The 26,403-nt window shown below is 32.7% G+C and overlaps 2 protein-coding genes across 4 annotated transcripts; one reads left to right on the top strand and one right to left on the bottom strand.

The window, feature by feature from the left end:
- Nucleotides 1-62: 62 nt before the first annotated feature.
- On the bottom strand, nt 63-8,711 carry LOC130621446 (uncharacterized). Of its 2 annotated transcripts, none has more exons than XM_057436733.1 (7): nt 8,562-8,711; nt 4,234-4,336; nt 4,061-4,147; nt 2,495-2,635; nt 1,626-2,348; nt 1,136-1,390; nt 63-713 (listed from the first exon to the last, which is right to left on the bottom strand). In XM_057436733.1, exons 2-7 carry the CDS (start codon nt 4,325-4,327, stop codon nt 325-327), a joined length of 1,689 nt encoding a protein of 562 aa, XP_057292716.1. In that variant the 5' UTR covers nt 4,328-4,336; nt 8,562-8,711; the 3' UTR covers nt 63-324. The 2 variants fall into 2 exon arrangements, with proteins under 2 accessions (XP_057292716.1, XP_057292717.1); XM_057436734.1 differs by having other exon boundaries at nt 400-713; nt 1,215-1,390.
- A 2,879-nt stretch (nt 8,712-11,590) lies between these two features.
- Nucleotides 11,591-26,301, top strand: LOC130622776 (sorting nexin-4-like). Of its 2 annotated transcripts, none has more exons than XM_057438284.1 (15): nt 11,591-11,832; nt 18,061-18,163; nt 18,408-18,437; nt 18,522-18,614; nt 19,465-19,536; nt 19,676-19,723; nt 20,132-20,187; nt 21,508-21,580; nt 21,999-22,060; nt 22,369-22,434; nt 24,179-24,271; nt 24,484-24,598; nt 24,918-25,078; nt 25,543-25,657; nt 25,762-26,301. In XM_057438284.1, exons 1-15 carry the CDS (start codon nt 11,675-11,677, stop codon nt 25,807-25,809), a joined length of 1,293 nt encoding a protein of 430 aa, XP_057294267.1. In that variant the 5' UTR covers nt 11,591-11,674; the 3' UTR covers nt 25,810-26,301. The 2 variants fall into 2 exon arrangements, with proteins under 2 accessions (XP_057294267.1, XP_057294268.1); XM_057438285.1 differs by having other exon boundaries at nt 11,618-11,832; nt 18,537-18,614.
- Nucleotides 26,302-26,403: the final 102 nt, after the last annotated feature.

Genomic DNA, 26,403 nt, shown 5'->3' with positions numbered 1-26,403 from the left:
TTGTGAGTAGTGTATGTGTTATGTGCATTTAAAATACATAAATTTAGTCAATATAAAAAAAATAATGGTGTTCTATTGCTACAATTTCAATATTTCTACTACATTATTGTCAATGAACTATTTTACTATGCAAATATATATATATACATTTTAACTTAAACCATAAATCATTAAAAAATAACCAAGGTTTTAATGATAATGATATGAAATATAGGATCAATATCCTTACAACAGTTATACGGTTATGTCACAACATAAAAACAAGAACAAAAAACAAAAAACAAACTAGATACATAATTACAAACTAAAAGTTAAAATAATATTTTATTCTAAAGAATCAACTCTGGAATTCAACAACACTGACACTTCTTCGCAAAAAACCTTCCAACTCTTGCCATGTTTCGAAACATCAACTTTATCCGGACTGTAGTGAAACCGGGCCTTTCGATACATCTTTTTTAAGATGTCATCACTTATTTTTTCTTTTTCCCTTAATAATGTAAAGACATTATTCTTCGCTTTCGGTGGATACTTGTTATACAAATGCATCAAAAATTTGACATGAGATTTGCTGCTGTACATCTCAAGATCTTTGACATTGTCAATAACTTCTGTGAGATAGGTCCCCCTTTCTTTCTGCCATCTTTCACTCGGTTGTTCAATAATGCTATCTTGATATCTCTGAAGAGTAATGACACAATTCTTGTGCCAATCTTAAGAAACGTTAAAAAAAAGAAATAGAATTAATTCCGTTAAATTTAAAAAAAAAAATAGCCTATACAGACTGCTACACCTAAGACCTTTAAAAGAAATATAAAGTTTCCAAAATGAAATTTTAATAAAAAATAGCTTATCCAAACCTCAATAAAACCAGGAAACCAATATATCTAATTTCTCTTCGAAAAGAGTAACTTAACATTCTGTAGTCTAACAGATTTAGTGTTATTATTGCTAGCTAAAATAGTTATTTTTTACTGTTATTAGATAATCTGTTATGGTAGCATGGAACTTCTTTACTGTTACTACTGATACGTTAACAGATGTTACAACTTTTTTGTATCGAGTTCTCATGTAAATATACAGCATATGGAATATGAAACTTCTATTCTTTCATCATTAATAACAGCCAACTCACCTGAATCCAAGTATTTTTCTTTATCAGCACAGTTTTCCAAAACAGAAAGACATTCCTTGAAATACTTTGTTGCACGTACCTTGTCACTAAGAATATCATACACATGCCCTAATCGACTTAATCCGGTTGCCTCAGCTATGATGTCATAGGTCTTTGCATACCGTACTGCTTCTTTAAATTGCATAATTACACTTTCAAAAACGGTAGCATTTAATGGAACATCTTGTTCAAGCAGATTCTGAAGCATTAGGTCACCTAGTAAACAAACAATTAAGGATTACTACTTTAAAACAATTATTTATTGATAACATTTGTAAAGGTGGTCTGAAAAAATTTTTTACAACGAAGACACTTTTTATCATTTTTACTGTCTTCATTGAAGGGGTCTGTCAAGTTACAGCAATCGAACAGTTACATAAATATAAACAAAATTAAAATTTTAGAAACATGTCTATATCCATATTTTTGTTCTTAGTATTTTATGTTTTACCTGACATCCTGGCGTTAACAGATTCTGATATCATTATATAAATAGTTATTTCATCTAAGGAAATTTCTGAGCTTGTTTTCAAGTCACTATGCTGCACTTCTTGATACAAGCGCTTACATTCGTAAAGCTCTTGCAAGCATTGATGAAAATTTTTCAGATGAAATAAATGCAACGCCTCTTCATATCGCAGTTCTAACAGTTCAACAATCAAAGGACCAGATACAATGTGATTTGAGCTTACAGCATCAAGATAATATTGTAATGTTACAACCTTTGGTTTAAACATCTGTTCTTTTATCTTCACATTTTCTATGACTTCATCAACAGTTTTCATGAAAGAATCCATCAAAGAGTGTTTCCATTCGTTTGTTCTGCCTGTAGAATGTGTTAAGGCCAAAACAAAATTTTTCAGAGATTCTTTGAATTGCTTTCGGTATAAGTGTTTATCATCGTTTTCTTTCAGCATCACCTGTGCAAGTCTTTTTGAAGCAATTGCAATGTTTTTATACCCTGAACTTTTCTCAATGCAATCTTGACAGACAGTGACTGCTTCATAGTAGGAATCAAGTGCATTTTGGAGTCGTGACTTTTGCAAAGTTAAACATAGTCCTTGCTCGGATGCTTTTCGATAAAATGAATTTCCTGTCTCTCGTAACTCAGTTGAAGATTTTGCTTTCTTGATTGATGGAAGATGAACATTTCTTTTCAATGGGCCTGAACTTGCTAAAGTTTATAATACAAGTGATAAAATATTTTATAATTAACAACAGCTAATCTGAAAAAGGGTAAAGGGCTGTGGCACAATCAACATTTTCATACTAGATGTCATTTTTCGACATGAAAAACCCTCTGTTCAAAATGGTTCTTACCTTTCTTATCCTTGGGGTAAGTGAATGACACATCTTCCACAGGTGAGGTATTGCCATCTTTAACAAAATCTTTTTCTCTGACAAAAATACTTTCTTCGTGAGAATGCAGAATTTTATCTTCTTTATTTTTATCAGAACAATCTAGAAAATAGAATTACTTGCAGTAAGGTGCCATTAAAATCTTTAAGTAAGTAAGTAAGATTACCTTGTTTTCACTACATAAAAATTCTTGCTTGACTGCACACTGGTTTACTTACTGATACTACTGCTGACAAAAAGCAATACTTCACGGTTTCATACACTGAAGAAATATGGCTGAGGTACTGATGCTACCTTTTCACACTAAACATTCTTAGTTTATCTAAAGATATGTAGAGATAACTAGTACAAATCAAACTTTTAAAGCAAAAAAATGCTTTAATTACTATTTTATTTTATTTAAATTGTTTAATTTAATGTCCTCTAGCATCAATTTATTTTTAATATCACAATATCACTAAGAAAGACAATCTCACATTGCCCAGATTGTTTTTGATGGCAAATGATTTCTACTTATCTGTTTAACTTCTAATTTAAACATATAATATACAAATTTCAACTTCAGTTTAAACATAAACGTACTTGAATCCTATATTTAATTCTATTAGTTTTACACAACAAAAACACATCTTGCTGTAACAACACTGCCAATACACTCAGAGGGTGTCACATAACAAACTAAATCTTAGGACATTTTAAACTCATTTTATCATATCATGAACCACAAAGTCAGTAATCAGTCATACAATTTGATGTACACATAGAGGACAAAGATGTGACAGACCCTTTCTTGTGACCTACATGTATCGTTTTATGACCTACATGTATCGTTTTATGAGGGGGAAACAAGATTGAAAAATCACTACACTGAAAAATTGGTACATTAGAAATAAACTAGGGTGCAAAAAAAAAAACAAGCAAGTTCTTTTTTGAATTTCATAGAAATAATTGTGTACACAACTACTAATATAGTAGCGGGAAACACCAGTTACAAAATTAAAGAATTAAAGAGAAATAATTTTTTTTAAATGTTAGTACACGTTATTATGCCATGTAAAAATTGATTGACAACTTACTTGTCCTCTTTGTTATAAAATTCTTATTTGTTAATAAATTTCCCCCATAATTTACTAAAACGCATATTTAACAGGAATATCAAATACCAAGTGTCAAACGAAAAAAAAATGTAAACTTCTGTATTATTTAAATAAAGACACAGCTTCCATAAACTAATTCTAATCCTTATAAATTTTATGCAAAAAAAATCTATTCTACAAACCTAAATAACAACTCATAAAGTTTAAGGGTAAGCAATCTCTCAATTATAGTGAAGATCCATTTAGCTTGTTTAGTAAGACAGCTCCCCTTTTCTAAAGCGAGCTGAGTTTCTGCTAGTTATCCCCTTCGGTATATACTTTCTCCACTTCCCTTTCAGGTAAAGTCAATAAAGTCCTCCCCTTTTACAAAAGGGGAGGAGTGTGTGTTTTAACTATATTTTGAAGAAATTTCTTCATTAAAAACACTCACTAGCATCATCAGTATCATTATTCAAACAATCAGCCAATTCGTCATTTAGATTTTCTTTCCTCTCAGGATTTCTTCCACCACAACGTTCTATAAAAATACATGCAATAAAATAGGTGTTGTTGTGTTTTAAATTTAATAAAGCAATCTATTAAAGTATACCATATATAAATTACCTTTCTGCTGATGATTCGAAGAGGATTTAAGAAACCAAACAAAACACAAAAATATTAGAAAACCAAGAATGTTGAGCAGGTAAATGTGAACCATATCTTCAGTCTGAAAAATAAAATTGAAAAAAATTAAATACTGCTTCATACATTACATAACAAACTGTCTGCATAATAAATTTTAGACAAACCAAAATTGTTGATAAACAAAATCTAAGACGATTTCTCTGAAAAACACCACCAAAAGCTTCAAACTTAATTACAACTCTATAAAACTTGCATTATGAATATAGTCGGATTTTTTCAATCTTATTAATTTTCGGGAAAGAATAAATATCCCAGGTGTTATTAGAATTGATGAGCTTTTAAATTTGGGAGAAACTTAAGAAGAGAAAGAAGAGAACTCTAAGATAACGCAGTGAAATCCAATATACATTAATAAGAAAGAAATGTTTTCGCAAATTTTTATTTTGGCAGGTAAAGCATATTTTGAAAATTTCGGATAACAAACTTTTGGACAGAATAAAATGTACAAAACTTGAAATAAAATCACCAACTGAACAGAAACCACAATTTTTTCTTTCACAAAAACATTTTTTAAAAAGCTAAACATGTTAAATATATCAATATATTAATAGACGAAGTCTGTATGTTTGTACACAGCCCTTAAAATTAGAATTTTTTTACGTCGGCAATAAAACTGCCGACATGAGATACATTTCAACTGAGTTGCGTCTGCATTGCGTCGGCATTTTTTTTTTTCGTAGTAAAATTTTTCAGCTGGCAAAAACTTTCCTCATTCACCTTGTATTGGGGCTAGACCTCACATAAATTCGATGTATTGATTTCTAAGACGATGACAAATGGAAACGGACTACAAGTCCCATGACCTACTTTCCCGATGATGTACTTCGTTAAGTTAATAGTTCACTGCCAACTGGCTTTCTATATGTTTCGAGACGAACTCATTAGAAAGTAGGTTGTGCACGTGCTATGTACGAACTGAAGGTCAGGGCATTTAATAAGTTGTATATCGCAGAAGTCGCCAGTGACATGTTTCGAAAATGCTTGATTATTATTATTACGAATCGAATGGCACCACGGTATTTCTGTAACGTGAATAATTTTAGTGATAATGACCTAACTTACTGAAAATCGAGTGTAATTATTCTTCAGTCGCAATGAGTGGGGGAAGCTTAAACAATATCACAATTAACATTATTTGATTCTGCTTGCCACAGTTCCTTTCAAATTTTCATTATTTTTGTTGTTTTGATAATGACATCTACAAACTTTGCAAAGCACTTTAGCAATTTCATTAGAGTCATTTTCCGATTCAAACCCTAACTCAGTAAAATTCCACGAAAGAACCGTTTTTTTTCACCATGTTTACTTTTTTATTTTATTTTCGTGAATTCAGGAAATTATTCCATCCGTTTAGTTTCGAATGAAATAAACCAACCGCCGAATACTGTGTGGATCCCGTGTGCATTCCCATGTGGAGACCTGGTTTCTTTTAGGAGAAGGAACTCGAGAAAAATGTATGTTAGTTTTCATATTACGCCAGAGAAAATGTGATGTAAAAATTCACCACAAAGGCTTTAATATTACAAAGAATAACATGCGATCAGTTGAAAAGTTTGTTTTTCAAAAAAAATGGTAGTAGAAACCAGGTTATAATATGTGAGCAGGTACGATAGAAATATACATGATCACATGTTCTTAAAAGTTCGCCAAAATAAAAATTAATTCTTTGTTAATTTTTTTCTTCGTGGATGTTGAAAATGAGTTGTTGTTTTTAAAAATTTCACAACAAAATTACGTCGGCAATTTTTTTGCTGACGCAACTACTGTATTTTCTCATTTTACGTCGGCAATCATGTCAGCAGTGCCGAATGCCGACGCTAATTTTAGGGGCTGTGTACAGTAAAAAAGATATACACTTTTCCCCTAAAAAATTAGCAAGTAACTATATTATCTTATTTGCTTAATCAATATGCCAGTGTCCACACATTAGATAAATGTAAATGTTTTAAATTAAATTAGTGAAGTCATTGCAGCGCACTTATAACTTGGAGACTGGTGGAAATAACTAACATCATTCCCTGTGTGGGTAACTAGGAAGCATCCAGGACTAAAGTAAACTAATTTTGTGAAACGGGGTGAAGCCATCAGTTTCAAATAAGATGGTTTGAAGACGCAGGGAATTCCACAAAGAAAAACAAAATACATGCTACAAATTATATGTGTGGATCCATATTAGAGAATTCTTGCGTGCAATTTTTTGGATTTTTTTAATTCACTTTATGAAGCTTCAAAGTGGTGTAAAAATGATAAAAATGTATTGACAAAACACATTGCTTTGTCGTAGGAAGTAACCTATAGCAATTATAAACTACAGGATTACAGTACCATGTTGTATTAACTGCAATGGTATGCCATTTTGTTTGCAGTGTCAATCCATCCCTCAATCTGGTCCCAGACTTTCTTTTCACCAAAATGATAGGAACATGTGTAAGATTAAGATTTGCTTAACTTATACTTTAAAGGCCCTCTACCATCTGTTATACGTGACAAATTCATATTTACAGTTGTTGATGAATACACTAGATTTCTATTTGCAATACCTTGTGAAGATGTGTCAGCAGTGACTGCTAATAAAGCATTGTTAATTATTTTCTATGTTTGAAATTCCTTCATACATTCAAACAGATCGTGTTTTATAAGTAAAGAACTCTGAAGTTACTTATATACATTTTAAAGGTATTTCTACAAGTCGTACAACTCCATATAATCCAATGGTTTAAAAAAGATATAATCATTAGCATGAAAATGCCGAAATCTACGATCAACAATTTGTGAAGCTTCTTCCTGACTCACTTTCTTTCTATTCAAACACTAAGTTCCACTACTACCAGTTACACACTCCATGAAATAATGTTTAAAATTGAATGTCACACTTCAACTGGTGTATACTTCTTTACCTACTTGAATATCTGAACCTGATTTGATTTTTTTTTATTCAAATGTAATTGAAAATCAAAATATGAGTATATGCCAATTCCCAATACGCCTCAACCTCAGGGTCAAGAATCTACAGTTAACTCCGTTAAGTGAAAATCTAAACAAGTTGCCTTATGATCCTCTAAATGATCATAATGACTTTGCAAATGCAAGAACTCGTCTGATAGTAGTGAAAAAAGTAATAAGGGTAATAAAGAATCTCCAGAAAATAGCGACAATAGTAATTGAACTGACAGTTTTAATTGAAAATATGTAAAGCTCCTGATCATTTGAAATTGTGATCATGAAAAGTAGTTATTAATGTGTGCTCTCTTTTAAAATTGTTGTTGTTCCTAATTGTGTTTTGGCTGATAGCTTGATGGTGTACTCTTCATTACCATTGTCTTGCATCTGTAAACTAAGCACTTTGACTGCAATGATATCACATCATTTTGATTTGCTAATGGGCAAACATTTGCAGGTGGTAAGAATGTGATTTATGATTATTATATTTTGTTATATATTTTTTATTTTTAGTTAGATGATATAACCTTAGAAAAGGTCTAAAAAATTAAATCCTTTTTATCAGCATCATTACACCCAAAGATCAGGAGCTGGGATTTTTTTCATTCTCTTAGCTGGCCCATGACAATTGAGAGTTAGCAAATACGCCTTTTTGGAGTTAACGCAGCCATATTTAATTTTCCCGCAGATGGTGCAAGTTGGACTTTGAACTCTGCGTTCTTCGGTAACAAATCATACAAGCATACACCAAAAAGAAGAGCCTTTTTGAGAGATTTATCGCCTATCTTGGCACGATTTGTTTACATTTGGGTACCAGTGTTAAACCCTAAACCCCTGACCTCTTGTCATGTTGTAATTCGCGAATTTTTAGTACACCTTGGATTTGGAATGTTTTGGAACATTACATGATTTTGCTAAAGGTTTAAGAGGATTAAAATACAATGCTGATATATGAAAAATAAGGAAAACTATCTCAAGAAACTGTAATTCTCTTAAAAGAACCTCTTTATTTTAGCATTGTCTATAGGCTTCGCTACTGAGAACGGAAGGTCAAAGCCTAACTTGTGAAGTGATTTAAAACAAAGAAGTTAATGACAGCATCAAATCTGTTACTCTATTTTTTCCTAAACTGTTTGCTATAATATAATAGCTAGCTGCCAGTTAGCTAGCTAGCTAGAGCTTTTACAATAGTATAAAAAAGTTCTTTTTTCCAGATATATACTTCCAGAAACATGTGAGTTTCTTGACTCTGTACAAACCGGACTTCACAAAGCAAAGGGAGTATTATATAATCAAATAAAACATACTTTTATATGGGTATATAGCCATATTCTCCTGTTATCCTCTTCACCTTTCTCCCCGTGGTGTAGTTTACTTTCACTTTCTGGTTACTTCCCCATTAGCCAGGTGTCCTACACAGTCGGGCATTATACAAAGTCACGGGGAAATAATTGTCTGGCTTTTGTCCGCCCGATTTTAAAAGTTTTTGCCCTACGTGGTGCATGTATGAAAAGGAGTGTTTTATTGGCAAAAAATAAAGAAAACATTTGCGATAAAAGAGAAACTTTTTACCTTAAGTATAAAAAAAACCATTGTATTGCAAAACATTTCCCTTTGGTAAAATCCCCTTCTTTCGTGAATCGCCATCCAATCCCCCAACTCCCAACCAATATTATTCAGTTGAATACATTAGAAAGAAAATGTTCGGATGGAAGAACACCTTCTTTTGTGTCATTTCCCGTAATCATTACTTTTAAAATTTGATAAAATTCGTTTAAAAAATTTACCATACATTTTTTGACTTTTTTTAAATCTTTTCCGAAAATTTTCTACTGAAAATTTTAGTTTCTAATGTAACCTCCAAAAATATATCCGGGAAGTTTTTATTAACACTTATAAATTTTAGATCTGATTTGACCTGATTTGTCGATAGTGTCATGTATCACTTTTTATTTTAATTGTTTAATGTTACTTCAGATGTGAAAGGGAGCGAGCTGGCTTGGAAGACACATTCCCTATTGTGGGTGTATTTCTCGTTGCGCCCTTGCTTACTTGCATCCACTGAATTGATTATACGCGAGTGTGTGGGTGGAATATCCACATTCCAACAGAGCACAACGAGAAAGTCACATTTCTACAATGAAATAAATGATGGTATGAGGGCATGGAAACGATTTTAAGAACACAACCACGTCTGTTTCGCGTTTCGAGCTTAAATAATGAGCTGTTAAGTTATCAAAGCACTAACATTGCGCGTTCCATTAAACTCGAATATACTGCGCATAATCGTCCTTTACCACACGACATGACTGTATCCAAAACTGTTGATAAACAGATTTTTCTTCCTTCTTCCTTGTGCAATTAAACCAAAATAGGGCCAGTCAAAATAGGGTGTTTTTATCATAATCGAGAAAATTACGTTTATGAGAATAATTTTTAGAAATACAATCGTTATTTTTTTAAAAGGCACCCAAAAATTCTACCAAATTCTGTTTCTACTTCCCTGCAAAATTTGAAAACTATCACCCAAGTATATTCCTCTGTATGTGTTGGCAAAAAGTCTGAAAAATGAGCTTGAGGTTGGTTAATTTCTGTTCAGATGCAGACGTTTTCCGATCACTTGATCAATCACCCAACACGAATATGAACACACCACAGGAGAACAGAGAAAAATTTAGATATTTTATGGTGTCTGCAAAAGATATTAGTTTAAGTAAGCTGTCAATACGAGTCAAGCTACCACAAAGAGTTGGATCCAAAAGTATAAATATATTTATTTTACTTTGGACTTCATTCCTGCTCAAAGTTGGTCAAAAATCGTCAATGTTGAAATGCCCTACTTTGTTAATATTCCAATCAAAGTCGTGCCAAAAGATTAGCCCTACTTTGGATATCTATGTATGCTCTATTTTGAGCGTACTTTTGCTAAAATAATTGTCGATTGAAAGTTCAAATTTTGGTTAAATATGTGTTTATTAGTGCGATTTTTTCATTAAACTAAGTTATAGACATCTTTCGACAAAAATTAGTAAAGCTTGAAGTAGTTTAATAAAGTTATTTTAAGACGCAAGAATGCAGTTCAACTAATAAAAGAATGTATTTACTCTGCATAGCTTTGCCCTACTTGGGGTATGATTAAAATACCCGACTTTCGCCAGTCGCCCTACTTTAGGTGTAAGAGCCTGGGATCGAGGTTGGCGTTTAGAGTCAGTCAGCTAAACAACCTCGATCCCAGGGCTTTTTCTCTCTTTTTGATTACACTTCTTTTTTATATCATTGTTTAATTCGAGTTTTTGCCCTACGGCCTTCTTCTTCTCCCATTTGATTGCCTTCTGTGTTCTTTAAAGCGTGTATGTAACAGCAATCTGGTCGTAGAATCACATACCAGCCTTCGGAAAGCTTTAAAGTTGCTGGAAAAGCTATTTATGGAGGATAGCATGAGACCGAAGGAGATTTAGATTCTTTACTTGCCACCCGCGAGTCTATTTTATGTATCTGTAAACCACACCCTGCTAGTGCCTCAAAACCTTTTTAATGGTTCAAAGTAATCAGCGATAACTTATGCGCAAAAATAGGCATAAAATTCGAGTTTCCAAATAGCAGACACTTCTAATTACAGGACAAACTCTCTGCAGCCAAGGTGTCCTCTAATTCGTGAGTTGACTGTACCTTTTGGTTTATTAATAGTACTTAGTTTCCAACCTTGTCCCCAGGGTCTTGTGGCCCCTGAGCCGTTATTACGGAGTGGCCAACAATTTTCGCCGCTATCAACTTATTAACAAGGCAAAATGCCCAGGGAACGAGGTTGAGTTTTTCCTCGTTTCCAATGATAATTACAGTATAAAAATGTTTATATAATATTATTCTCTTACATTTCTTAAGTTTTTTTAGTGTAAAAAAAACTCGGCAATTTACAGTTGCGTAATATTCAGAATCGTAATTTGAGAAGTTTAATCCTCGCGAAATACACTCTGTGAACAAAAAAAATCGCATAATATTTTCCGACGCTTGATTTAATTTCGCAAAAAGATACGCTAGTCAGAACACTGACCGCGCTTCTTGGTTGGTTACTTTTATTGTTTTTTGCTCACATGATCATTATATGGAGAGAAATACTTGATTAATAATTCCTTATTATGCATGTGGCCCTTTATGCTTATTGGTTGTTTTTAATTCAGGGTTTGTGCTAGGAACTTATTTTGTGTTTATTGGTTAGGGATTTGTTTTCACACATTCGCTTGCGTCTTAGCTTTCGTATGAAAGAAACTCATTTTATTACCCTCGCTCAAAGGTCAAGGAAAGCTGGGTTTTAACAAAGCTATTCCTTTAAACAGCATTGTCCGTCAAACGAAAGCTTAAAAATTACTTATTGATTGCCAACGTTAATTGGACCCAGGCATAACAAGGCAGGATAAGAAAGATGGCGAACTACCGAAAAGGTGATCATTCGGATGGAAAAAAGTTATATTTTCCAGAAGGTGCTCTGTTAAATCAAATGGAGGTCGCTGTTGTTGAATCAGAAAGAAGGAAAAGTGAAATTCTCAAGGAGCCATTTGTTGTTTACCTTGTCGAATCGAGGTAAGAAATTTCTTTCAACCTATTCTCTTCTAGCCAGCTAAAAAGCTCCCCTTTCTTATTTACAATTACGAAATCATTTGCATACAGTAACTTCAATGGCACCCTGTTCTCAACAGCGCTTTTAAAACTTAAAGAAACAACAAAGGACTAAGTATATACTAAACCTTGATGTTGCTACATGGACTAAGCCATCTTAACTAGCTAGCTAGCCTTCGGAAATTCTTTTCGGGCCCTGTTAGTGGAATATTGCCACTAAGATTTCACCCAAAAAATTTTTTTGAAGGTCGCTAACTACTCAGGCCTAGTTGGAGAATGAGGGTGCTGAATCGCCGGAAACGTTGCAAAAAACATGAGGCTGTCGGACGACTTCCAGCGTTTTTAAAAAAACTTAAAATTTCGTCCTTTGTTACAGAATGATGGATTTCATGCTTTATTCCAGGATAAAACACCATTGAAAACTAGGCAATGTGAAAAAAAACCTCAACGTTATTCTAAATATATAACAATAACAACAATACCTCTTGTGAATACATTTCAACATAATATTCTTTGAAGTAACTAAATTTCACGGAAGTAGATTTTGCAGATGGGTGGGTGGCTCATTTTTATTCTTCACGAGAATTAAACTCAACCTAAATCATTCGTTTTGCGGGAATTAAGTTTGGTGAAAAGTTATTCAACTTGCGATTCTCAAAATTCAGTTTCCATGAGATTCGCTTCATTTGACAACAACAGCAACTTTGCCACAAGCGTTATTTGCTTGCCAGAAGTAATAGTGAATGATATAAAAGCCAGTCAATCCTGATTATGTTAGTTCTATAAGTGAGCAATAACATAAAAGTGTTAGCCCGGATTATCTTCATTGTATAAGTGAGGAATAACATAAAAATTTCGCACATATGCCGCCCTGCCCCGATTATGTTTGTTCTGTAAGTAGGAAATAATATAAAAATGTTGTATCTGCCCTGATTATGTTCGTTCTATAATTGAGAAATAATATAAAAGTGTTGCACATAAGCACGCCTGCCCTGATTTTGATCGTTCTATAAGTAAATAATATTTTTTACTGTCATACATAAGTGCTAAATAATATTTTGTAACTGTTGTACATAGGTCAACCTGCCCTGATTATGTTGCCCCAATTTTGTATTTTCTGCCCTGTTTATAAACGGGACAAGTTGCCGTACATAATCCGGGCAGTGTTCATTATCCGGGCAGAACAGAGCCGCGAGGTGCACACACACCCTCATAAAATACTGTGACTGAAATAAATCATGCAAGTGATTTACCACTCACGTCAATTAGTTTATTGTAGATTATTTAAAAACAAAAATCAAAAATGTAAATTTTTTTAATTTTTTTTTTAATAGTATTAAACTGTCAATGATTACAATTACCTGAGAAAACTATTAAAATAATATGCTAAAAGATTGTTCTTATATTTTAAAAATATGAAGATGATTACATTGGCAAATGCCGAATAATCAGCTAAAAGAACAGCACTTTCTAAAGCTGCAAATCACCATACCTGTTGCCATTCCAAACTCAAGCATTCTCGCACCTTTCTCATTTCTGCTCCCGGATCTATAGTGGTCATGCACATTTCTACAACCTTAAGATGTCTTCCTAACATGACCATTAAAGCTACAACCTGCTATTACAAGTTCACTTTTCATCACTTTTATGCTTCACAGTGTCAAGCATAAAAGTTCCAATTCTATTACACAACGTTTGAATTAACGATCATTTACATTTTTCGCAGATCAAATTTGTCTGACAAACAAGAAATTTGCGGATTGAAACACAATCCGCAATTTATATAAAAGTGCTTCCACACAAAAATCCATTGATACTGGGACTTTGGATTATTGATAAAGTGTGCTGGCAAAATTTGAAATGCTTCATAAAATAGACAAAATTTAAAGGTACTGTCCGATTAAAAAACAATATCTTTTCTTTTGTTTTATTAAGTATCAAAAATAACGAAGATTGCACTCTTAAACAACAAAGATTTATCCAATACTTAGCACCATCGTTTGTTTGTTTTGATCTTGCTGCACTAGCCTACCATCTTCACGAACTTTCGAACACGGCAAAAGGACTGGGTCAATTCATTATTCAGCACATTTTTGCTTGTGACGTAGTTACCTGGCTTCTTATTAGGCGAACCCCCCAACTTGCGCTTCGAACGACTAAATGTTTATTTATAATTTTTTTCCTTTGTTTAAAAAAGTTCTTCATGAAGATAGCAATGAATGAAAATAATTCGCAGGTTCTAGGATTTCAATTCGAGCCGGAAAGAACAGCGAATGATGAGCTAGTTGCGACTTTTCAAGACGTAGACGAACATAACATTGGAAACCTTGTTGCTCCTACTCCTAAATGTGAGAGGATGCCCTCTGAAGTGTAGAATGTTTTTGCTGTCACGAGACAGACTCTCAGTCTTTTTCAGGAATATTTGAGTAGGTGTGCGATGATTCGCACGTGTAAATCAAGTAACGCGTGCGATGTAAAACGCATGTGCAAAGAATGTTACGCCTGCGATACGGGCTCCGAGGTTATTTTTGTTGCGCATTCATTTTGCGGTAGAAAAGTGGGGGACGTTTTAAATCGTGAACCCCAAACACGATGATCGAGCGTCTACTGGTATAGCGACTCTCTCAATCTTAACTTCCTTTTCTACATGTCCGAAATAGTATGCATGACTATACTGTCATTTTTATATTTATTGTTTATTTTTCACAAGCAAATAGGCAAAAATATGCTTTGTTTTCAAATTAAAAAAAATCTTTATCCAAGTGGCTTAAATAAAACTTCAAAATTCATTCAAAAAGTTCAGCTACACTTTAACAAAATTTTTACAGAAAAAAATTTATACCTCCCGTGGGTTTCGCTTTTACAGGCATAAAGAAAAAATCCATTAAATTCGGACCTGCTATGGTTTCCAATTATTTTGTCAAATGAAGAAATTATCTACAATTAAATCCATGATAAAATGTCTATTCCGCCTGTAAGTGCAGTTTTGCAGACTTGCTTCATCCGTGCTCCGTCGGCGTTCACCTCCGCATTAGTTAAGAACCGCATGGCTGGATTTCTTGTGTAAGACCTGGTTACCAACGACGAAGGGGCCAGGCAAAAGAGATTTATGTCTACGTAGTTCTTTTAACTAAGTCAGGAGTCGGTGAATTAGCTAGGATGGTCAGGTTGGCTATGGCTTGCTCGTGGATTAAAAGGACCAGGACTATTCAATAATTTCTGAGATCTAAAAGTGTCCGACCAATACGGAAATCTATCGGACGTTTTGTCTGACGACTGTCTAAAAATTATTTCGAGGGCTGCCATCGCACGCTACAAAATGGATTTTATAGGTTGATTTTGAAAACTCAATATTTATTTTTCAGGCGTGCGATTAATCACACGCCTGAAACGATTTAGGCGTATGCCAAGGCGTGCGCGTGCGATCGCACGCCTCTCCTGAAAAAGACTGGACTCTATTAAATATTTTCAATTACATGGTATAAAAGTTTCTACTCCTTCATGAGTAATTCTTAGATGCGAGTGTGATTGAGTAATATTGTAATATTTTTCAGATAAAAAATGTATTACGGAACACGAAGAATTCCGAGCGGTGGTTTTATTAAAGAGTACGCTGTGAACATCCTTGGTGGCACTCCATGACAGAGAGTTTCGAACGACCACCTAGTTACCAGCCCCCACTCACCTCCTTAACATCCTTTTCTTTCCTCCGTTCAGATATTTCTCTGACTTTTGGTTTTTCCTTATACGGAAGATTTTTTTTTGGATCCTTGAGCAGCGAAAAAAAAATTTTATCCTGTTTTTTTCGACTGTTGTTAGTGCAATTCACAACAGCGCACCACGACATTATTCTGCCTCTTAACCTTACTGAATGTGCGATCTGAGTCTAATCTCTCTGTGGCGGGACATCTAGTGAAGAGGAAACTAATTTTTAATTATTGATTGGTTGTCTTTAGAGTAGCTGAAACAACTATGCAACTCTAAGGCTAAAGTCATATTGAACTTCAAGTTTTATTAGCGAAAGCTTCTTACTTAGGTTCGTACAGAATTAGCACAGTGTGTGTTTACCTTAAGGTCTAGACACATCTCTCGCCTTAGATTTTTTAATTCCATATGAATAATTCATAAAAAGTAGTCTTTCACAATTCAGGGGGTAAAATTACCAAAATTTTTAAACATATAATAAAATATCAGCCCTGGCCCAGGTTTTATCTATTTTGGTCAGTTCGGCGCGCTCCAGGTAAATACGTCACACGCGACATATTATTTCAGCCTCGCTTTAGTGCCTATCATCCGCCATCCATATAAACAATCGAAGCGAGAGACTGCATGCTTTTTTTGTAAACAAGAATGAGATATTGTTCAGTTGGTGTTAGGAAAGAAAACAAATAATTATTTAATTATTTTATAGAAATTAGTTCCAAATAAGAATTTTTTGTCAAAATTTTAGTTGATTTTTAATCGGACAGTACCTTTAAGCTTTTTTCATCAAAATGTAATTGTAAGAAGATGTGTTTCAAAATATTACAACCTTAACTATTACAACACTTACAAAATGTTTGCTAACCGTGTTAATAGCAGGCTGCATCAATTAAAAAAATAGAGGCATGTTGTACGTCGCGCTCCTAAAAAGTGTTTTCAGAGATTATGGTGCGTGATTTATCACTCGCCTATCATGTAACGTAACATGGAAAGGTTTTACCCGAAAAAAACAAGCCATCGAAATGTTGTTGCGCAGAAGTTTGTTTTAATAGGTTTGGAACAGATCCTTTATTCATCAAATTCAGCGCCCTTAGAAAGTTTCAAACTTTCTCAACCTTGTTCCATAACGCCACCGGCTGATATGCCTGTAGTAGGAACTTAGCGTGGCCACTCCGAACTTGAATGAAAAAGTATCCTTGGGGTTCTGATTGACTTTCCTTTCGTGTTTATCCCCATTTTTCAACAACGAAAAGTTCGGTAAGAGTACCACTAGTTTCAGTCAGACTTTTGCCACTGTATTATCCGAACATTTATTTAATTAGGTCAGAAACTATAACCACTAAAAACGGTGTTTGACTGTCCTTGTTTAATCATACCAATAAAGAAATAATGCATACCTGATACTTCGTCACAAAACTTGTTCCTTCAATATATGCCTGGATTGGGGTTTTTGCTGTCCCTTTTATCGTAGAACAATTTTGTATCTCCTTTTTAAATTTGGCACAGATCTTACACCACACAAAATTAACAACTTTTGTGCCGTCTTTTTCAATGGTTTTATAGCCAATTACATCTGACACGTCATAATTTAAAAAGGTTTTTAAGGCCAAACTATTTCCCTTTACAGTTGCCAGCTCTCCACGCTACTCGCAATTCTGTACTCTAAGAAATTTATTTCTGCTTCTTTTTCGTTTGAAAGAAGTTTTACCGTTTTTACCTTTTCATTCAAAAAGTGATCAATGAGTTTTCCCGATTTACTATCGAACACGCAAATCTTTTTCTTCTTTAATATTCTAGACATCGCGTGACTTTATTTAAAAAAAAAATTTTGCAGTCTCGCATTTTTTTTCTTTTTTCTTTCCGTGATGTGATTTCTAAGAATTATTACTCGCTACAGTTTTAATTAGGAGCGTGATTGTTCACGCACCTAAGAAATGAATGGATATTTTAGCTGAGTTATTTTTCACTCGTCTAACACATTTTAGGAGCGTGCCAAGGTGCGCGCGCGCGATCGCGCACCTAATATGACGCATAATGTAATAGAAATACAGATGGGGTTATCTTCACAAAATTCTCTTATCTGTATATATAAAACCTTACTCAAGGTATCTCTGGTTGATCCAATGCAACAGAATAGAATGTCACTAGATCAAACACAACGAATTACCTACAATATTGGTTTAACTCCATGTGATTTTTATTAGTAATTGTGCAAAATAACTAAATCAAACTAATTCAAGTTATCGAATGTTCCCATTTCCTTATTTTCTTGGTGCTGTATGGTTAGAGTTATCAAGAGAATACTGTAAATAACTGTGAAAAACATTTTTTCTGCCTTAGATTGTCATAGGTTTTTATTTAACTTTCTTTGTCCACCTAGTTATACCTTTGTAAGTATACAGTTTTGCAATGGGTAAATTCTGCCTAAAATTTCTACCCTGTAGATATAAAGTCACATGTAATATTTTTTATGTTATTTTCACTTTTCAGGCCATTGGAAAACACTATTGGTATTGAGCAAGGGTGTGCACTATGGAGACGATACAGTGAGTTTGAATTGCTGAGAAATTATTTGATGGCAATATATCCATTTGTAAGTTGGTTTTTAATTTAGGAGTTTGATTTTTATGTTTTTTATGGTATTTTATTCTGTACCAATGTGTATTAACATGTAATAAAAAGAATGTTTTTAAGTTAAATTAAGTGTAACAACAACAAATTACGGGGGAAACTGACCATAGCTGCTCTTGCACAACCTGCTCTTCTGTTATAAAATACCCCATCAGGGTATATTATAAAAAGATAGTTAAATACTTGGTGTTTTTTATCTTATTTAGATTGTAATGCCACCATTACCAGAGAAACGAGTGAGTTACATTACATTTTTTGTGTAGCAAATCCTGATTACATGGTGTCCAATTCGTTTCATGTGTATGTATTTCTATTATTAGCCATTCTATTTTCAGATCAATGTAGCAAAATTTCAGCTTGCTGCTGACAAATTTGATCCCGATTTTATAGAACGCAGAAGACAAGGTCTTGAGGTACAGTAAAATGATTTTTGATGAAGTTTATTGATAGAAATTTCTTTAAAAATTTAGATTTTGTGAGTGTTCATAATCATAATTTTTTGTACAAAATAAGATCAAATTCTGTACATTTTGGGTTTAATACATTTCTGGTTTATTGCAAGCAACAGAAAAAGAAATCGCTTGTGACTGCTGTTTTCTAAAATATTTTATCCTGTCAACTTTAAAAATTTAACAAAACCAGGATTGCCATTGGTCAAGGACTCTTCTAAACGCAAGATAATACTTTTCAAAATTGTGTTTTGTATGCTATTTTTATTTGGATCATTTTAATTATATGATGTCTAATGATATTTAGCTAAGAAGGAATGGCTTTTTTAAACTAGTTCAATCTCCTATATTATAATACCTATAATTTGCCTTGTGCAGGAGCAAAAAGTTGTGCTATGGAAACATAAACAGTCAATGAGATATCTATTCACTTTTAGCTTAAATCAGTTTATTTACGAGAACATTGCCAATGTGAAAGGACATTTTCCTTTTTTGCATCGGCAAACTGGTTTTTGACCTTGGCAATTTGTATTTGACTTTGGCAATTTATATTTGTTTTCAGACTCTATGCATCAATACACAAAAACAGTTACATTTAAAGAGAAAATTTACAACCAAATTTAATAAAAACAAATTTTTTTTTTTTACAGTTTTGCTGACAAAATAGAAAATCTTTGTTTATGCGTCTGCTTTTGCCTTGACAATAGCCAAATGCTGACGTGAATTAAAAAGCCTGACTTTGTTGTAATGGACGAATTTCCATGTAAATTAAGTAGTCAATACTTTTATTGATTAAATTGTTGTATCTTTTTAGTGTTTTCTTTTGAGACTTGCTTCACATCCTGTTGTTTCACAAGATCCAATATTTAGAGGTTTCCTGAATCAGGTAAAAACATAAACAGTCATGTTTTTATCACTGTGCTTTGATAAATGAATGTATATAAAATGGTTATAGATCTATTTTATTTACTACTCCAAGTGACTTTCTTGATGATTCTGTATTTAAGTTAGTTTTGTCATTTTAGGAAGACAGCTGGAAAGAAAGTGTAGCATCAACACAATGGCAACAAAAGGTAATAAATAATAAAGCTTTACTTTTTGATAGCACAGCACAAAAATTTAACATTAGCTTAATTCTTCATAAAGTTTAAAAAACGTACATACAAAATTAGTTGTTGTGAATAAAGAATAAAGAGCTTCATGCTTGTAGTGTTGTCTTGCTACAATTCAGTGCTTATTATTTTTGCTCTTTATTTTCTCTTGGCAAATGTTAATTAATTCCACATGCTTTTCTGTTTTCTGTTGATCTTGTATTGTGTACATTGTTTCATTTATTCAACTTATATTTTCCCCTCTTGTCTATATTTACAATATATGCACCTATGTGATTAAAAGAGCCTATATAGTGTACAAGAAAACTTGTATTACAATTTCCAATTTTTGAAACATGGGAGCTAAAATGGTTGTTGTGTTATTTGTAGGCTGATAGTCGCTTTAAAAGTATCAGTGCTTCAATGAGCATAAAAAAGCCAGATGAGTGAGTTGTTTACGTTTCTACAATGTGTTTGGATCATATAATTCAAATGAGATGTATGTGTTTTTGCTATTTAAGTAAGTAGTCTGTCACATACATAAAAGCTCATTTTAAGCAAAGTTTACACTGGGAGTTGTAAGGTCTGTTCCTCCAAAATATTTTACCATGGTAAACAAACAGATAAAATTTTGTATGGTATTAAAAATCAGCAAATTCAGTCTTAAATTTACTGTATTAAGAATAACTAGTCAATAAAGCCCATGGAAAAAATCCAGAGGCAAAATAAAAATGAAAAAGGGGTCATTTGAATTTTGATTCATGTTTTTTGAAGTTGCCTCTATTGTTTAGAGCTTATCCCGCTGATCAAATAATGTATAGGATCATATTTCTTCCACAAACGCTTGAGGAGATATTTTGCTGATGTCAGCAAATACCCGTAAAAACACAATTTTTTTTAAAAAAAACTTGTATACCTGTTGCCTTTATCGCATAGATCTTGAAATGCTGATCAAGAAAGTGTATAGGATCATATACTTTTGGCAAACCGTTGCAGAGATATTAGAGTTTAAAGGTTTTTGATGATGTTATCAACCCGTCCTTTCTAAAACAGATTTAGAGACCTAGGTTTGGGAAAATTACCCAAATTGGTCCTAGGTGGTCCCTAGTTACCCATGCTGTGAAAATCATTGACGTCACCACCTTGTTTTCAAGTTATTTGGCCTCAAAGTTTTAGGTGCACTGTATTGGCTTCGTTAATTTAATATAAGATATTGACGTTAAAGTAGTGTTATTGACATTGCGCTGCAACGTCAGAGATTTTAACATTTAAGACATCAGTTTTTCGCCGACATCAAAGGAAAATGAACACATCCACTTTGCCTTATACAGACAGACAGACAGACAGACAGACAGACAGACAGACAGACAGACAGACAGACAGACAGACAGACAGACAGACAGACAGACGCACAGACAGACGCACAGACACAATCTCTGTATTATTATAAGAGATGGAGAGGTTCAGCTTGGCAGATATTCTATTTTGCAAAATGTTGTTAGTGATAATGTAAGAAGCTTGTTTTATGAAATGTGAGGGTTTTTTCTTTCCGGAAAAGAATTGTAAGAAAGAAATAAGCATATGATAGAAATATTTTAAGCCTAAAAATGAAAATTTTCGACTGTTTTTAGGATGCCCAAGCTTTAAACATTTTCTTAAAAAAGTAAAAATGTGTACTTTATTTATCCCTCAGGCCCTTAACGTTATTAGGTATATGCGCTATATAAGAACTGTATTTTGTCCTTTATGTTTCTGTTGATATTTAGGCGGTTTGACAACATTAGAAGTTATAGTGAAAGCTTGAATACAAATATAAGTTCATTACTGAAAGTTCAACAGGTAACAAAGCAATTTACTTCTTGAACCTTACTCTCTATCCCTTTATTTTTTTTTCTATACGTTTATCAATGAATTTTACTTTAACATTTTGACTGGACAACCAGAACTTAAATATTTTGCTGTCACTCAAAATGTGGTATAATTTGTCATTATCCAAACTGTTGTTCCTGTGCAGATAAAATTTAATTGCAACTACTGCAAATGTGGTTTGATATATAACATAACCATACTTGCATACTTCTTGTAAATTAGTGTTTTCAAAAACTGTTGCGTTAAAAAGACACAGTACAGTTTCAAAAAACAAAAACAAAATATATTCATTAAGTATAGTTTTATCAAATGTTTTTTCAACAATTCATGAATGCTCGATATTTCTTTAAACCATTATTTTAAATCTTTATTTCTTTATTTTTTGCAGAGAATTTCACACAGACAACAGTTGATACTGAAACAACACACAGAATATGGAAAACTTTTTAGGTGATTAGATTCTTTCTACAATAAAACAAAATAATTTCACAGTACAAATGAGACGTGTTTCTGTGCTAGACTGAAGTTCCTATCCCATGATATAATGCAGCGTTCTCGTATTTCCCAATTATCCCAAATTTTTCCCTTTATTTTAAAGGAGTTATTTATATTTACTATAAAATATGGGACTTATAGCCCATATTATGCAAAGTTGTGACCTAAGACCACCTTAATGAAATTCCCATTTGGGATTTAGCAGCCCTTATTTTACTGCATCCATACCTTGCTAATTTAATTTTTTTTATCAAATTAATTAGTGAATGGAGTGCAATTGAAGACGAACTTGGTGATATTTTACAACAAGCTGGCCATCAAATGGACACGTAAGTGCATTCTTTAGTTAGTTTAATGTTACCAACAGAGATATGTAGTGAGAAACAACAGAAGGAGAGACAAAGTTGCTACCGCTTTCCTGGTGTTATAACATGCTTGTTGGGTGTGTTTAATAAAGGTAAGTAAAGACATTGGAAGTCATTATTATCATCTTATCATCATTCTCAACACTATCACTGGACATAGACATTCTTGGTTATTTCAAAACTTATCATTGTTTTGCTGCCATACTCTAAAAAACGAACTCTAATTCAAGCTTGGTAGATAAAGAAAAGATAAGATAAAAAATGGAAAGCAAGTCTCTGAACTTTTTAAGCACATCTTGTTTGGCTCGTCTTTTTTCAGCCCCACCACCTGCATTTAACATATCACTAAGGTAAAAAAAATTGTTTAAAAGCATAAGCTTGAGCAAAGTCTGTGGACAGTAATGACTTCTGACACCTTTCTTTTATCAAACTGCATTGTCCTTGTATCCATTGGGGTTCATTATTATTTGTGCATTGTAATACAATGTATTTTAAGGATTGCAGCAGCAATGAACTTGCTTATCATAAACTTGGTCTTCTTGGTGTTGAGACTTTTTGTTACCAATTCTGCTTCTTATATTTTCAGCTTTACACATTGTCTTAACAAACCATTAGCATAAGGAAAATAAATACTATATTACCTTTTATTTACTTGTAAGTAAATTGTATTTAAATTCAGCATAACCTTGTGTATCACTTTGTAACCTTAAGTAACTTAAAAGATGGTAAGCAAGCGTAAATAGCTGGTTAGGTACCTAACAAAACACTTTATAGCTTAAAATTTATTTTTAAAACTTTACCATAAATATATTGTATATGCAAAGTGATTTTGATAATACTATACATTAATTAAAGGCATTTTAAAATGTTATGAAATGATTCTATCTCAATGTAAAGAGTGAAATGATTTCACTCTAATACTAAAACAGCCTTTGTTTATGGCATGCTGCCATTTTAAATTTTTAATAGTTGTTTCAGTTCACATGACTTTTGGAGGGATCCCCATTGCTTACATTAGCATGCCGAGACCTTCATCACTATGTATCATCACCTATTATCTCTAAGCTCAATATATGTAATAGCTGTTCACACTAACTGAGTCTTGTATAAAAATAATCAACCAGTCAAAAGTAGGACCTTTACAGGAATATTGTAGAAAAGCACAAAAAACTCTACTGAGTGCTTTTTGTTGATATTATTCAATACTAGGATTATTTTCTTGTGTCTGTCAAACTACAAGGAGAGGCATAAATTGTTTTCATCAAATTCATTACATTGTACCAATATAAATGGTGCATGTGTTATAAGTGTAAATACAGTTTAAAGTGATACATTTCATCTGGAAGGTATCTAGTTCTCTTGACGGTTAAGTTGCACTAATCAATCAAGATTTCTAAACAAACACTGCCTGTATATTTACTATCTGTCATCTTCAGCACAGTAACTTGACCCATTTTTCTTCATTTTTAATTAGGGATTCTTTGTGTACCAGGGTATTTCCAAGAGAATTCTCCATTCAGCAGCCAGTGATGTTTCCAGGAAAAAAGCTTGCCTCAGTCTGTCTAAACAATTCCACCATTGTTGTTTGTGAAGCATAAACTCATCTCATCATTTTTCCTCATTTAACTTACCATTTTTTATTAGCTGACTGTCTGTAATCATAAGTTTACTATTTTTTACTATTAACTATTTTTTATTATATATGTAGACTGAGTAGTCAAACAGAGACTGTTTTAAATGAGGAGGAAGTTGCATACATTGATCAGTTGAAAGAGTATTTATATTTCACTGAATCATTGAAGTAAGAACCTTATTTACCTGAATGTACCAATGTTACTTTTTTCTATGAGAATAGAATTTTTAGATGCTGCTGTGAATACTAGTGTGTAGCCTTAAAGGTATTCTGTTTTTTACCTTTTTACAATAGTTAAATTTAAATGGGCTTAGTGACGTCAGATGTAATAGCATGTGTTACATCAAATAAAATGGTGTTATTGTTTAATTTTATTTTAGAGCGATTGTTCGAAAGCAACATCTGAGACACTATGATTTAGAAAAAGCTGAAGAGGCCTTGTCAATCAAAAGTAAACAAAAAGATGAACTAGCTAAAGAAATTACTGCTCTAGAGGTATTTCTTTTGAGTTATGTTTTTAAAATAAAAATGTACCCTTTTATACAAGGTTTACAAATGTTAGGGTTAGGAACAGGAATTTTGAACTTTCCACGAAGTCCCGTAATGCATATTCTTTTCATTTGCATTATGTTTTTCAATGCCAGTTTTTATCTTCAGCTTGTATTTGTTTTATCCTTTGTTTCTTTTTTCTTTATGTATATTCATTTTTTCCTGTTTCTTGAACAGTTAGCTAGTTTCTCAGCCATAACTATTGGAAAAAAGTATGGTGAAGATTCTTTGCGCCAATATTTATTTAACATGTAACATATTTTAGAATGGTGAAGAGGTACCACAATCTGGCTTCACATTGAAATCAGTATCCAACATGTTATTTGGACAAGACTCGCTTGAAGCGAAACAGGAGAAAATGTTGACTTTAGAAGAGCAAGTCCGAGATGCAGAGCAAACAATGAAGATGGCGGAAAATGATGTCAAGTTAGTTGTGTTTTGTTGGCAATGTAGTTGTTGGTTTAATGCAAACATAAAGCAACTCCTGTTCTGTGGTATAAAATTGAACTGACTAAGTTTAGTTCTTTCTATGCCAATATTTTACTAGGCATATTGAAAACACACTGAGTAGAGCAGGTACACATTTAACAATGCCTACCCCACTATCTCTATACCTTAGTCTCATGGTCAACCAATTTTAAAACGTTAATTGGAAATGGGTTAAATGGAGAGAAAAGTTCATCCGTTTTTACCTTCAATTATTTTTATCTTGCATGTTTTCTAAACAAACAAATTTACTTATTTTGATACCCTCTTCCCCCAAAATTAGTTGTGAGTTCGTACGAAGTGAGAATGCAGTGATTTTAAGTCATGTTCTCAAAAACAATAATGATGTACATGTGGTGTGCTAATAAGTGTGTGTGCATACTAGCATTATTTTTCTGCTTTAGTGTGTTTGTGGAAAAATCATTAAAAGATTTTGACAGGTTTAAGAAACAAAAAGTTCGAGATGTAAACGAAATAATGGAAAATTATGTCAAAACACAAATTAAAGCAAATAGAAACGTAAGTGCTATTATTGATCTCTTTCTTTCTGAATGGCTCAAAAAAAATTATTATTCTTTTTTGATTATTTGTGACATTACTCTATATGATTTTTAACTTTTCAGGGTATACAGCAGTGGCAAGCTATGAAAGAATATTTCATGTCGATGTAAACAATAACTTGTTTCATACAATTTATAATGCAATTTTTTTTTTAATTTAGTATTTTGTATATGGTTCAATTTCTTAGCCTTGTTGTCTCACATTACTCTTTATTATATTTGTACAAAATAAAATTAAAAATTATTGTAGTACATTTTTTTAAAATTTCATTCTTGCTATATCTTTAATAACTGCATAGTTTTATGTCTGGCCACAACAGCTTAGCAGCATTTGCTATATTACGGTACTGTTTATTGTTTTTCTGATTTGATAAAGTAGTTATTTTGGGGAAAAGTGTATGTTATTTATTTAAAGCATTGTTGTGTGCTGGAGTTCTTCAATAGTTTACATCATAAACATACACATACATATTTTTCGTATGCTTTTAAAAAATTACAAAAATCTACCTTAAATGTTAAATTATTTGACAACATATCTTATATTTTTCTTATATTTTGTATTTTGTAATTTGTGAGAAAATATTGCAAGATATGGTAATGGAATATATGTGTTTTTGTTTTTTTCCTGCATCAAAATGCCATACAATGCTGGTACATCACTTTAAATAGGCTACAGATGTAGCAGGTTTTGTACATAAATAATAG

The sequence above is a fragment of the Hydractinia symbiolongicarpus genome, chromosome 12 (genome assembly GCF_029227915.1).
Source record: "Hydractinia symbiolongicarpus strain clone_291-10 chromosome 12, HSymV2.1, whole genome shotgun sequence".
Taxonomy (NCBI): domain Eukaryota; kingdom Metazoa; phylum Cnidaria; class Hydrozoa; order Anthoathecata; family Hydractiniidae; genus Hydractinia; species Hydractinia symbiolongicarpus.
This window is presented reverse-complemented; position numbering and strand designations above follow the sequence as displayed.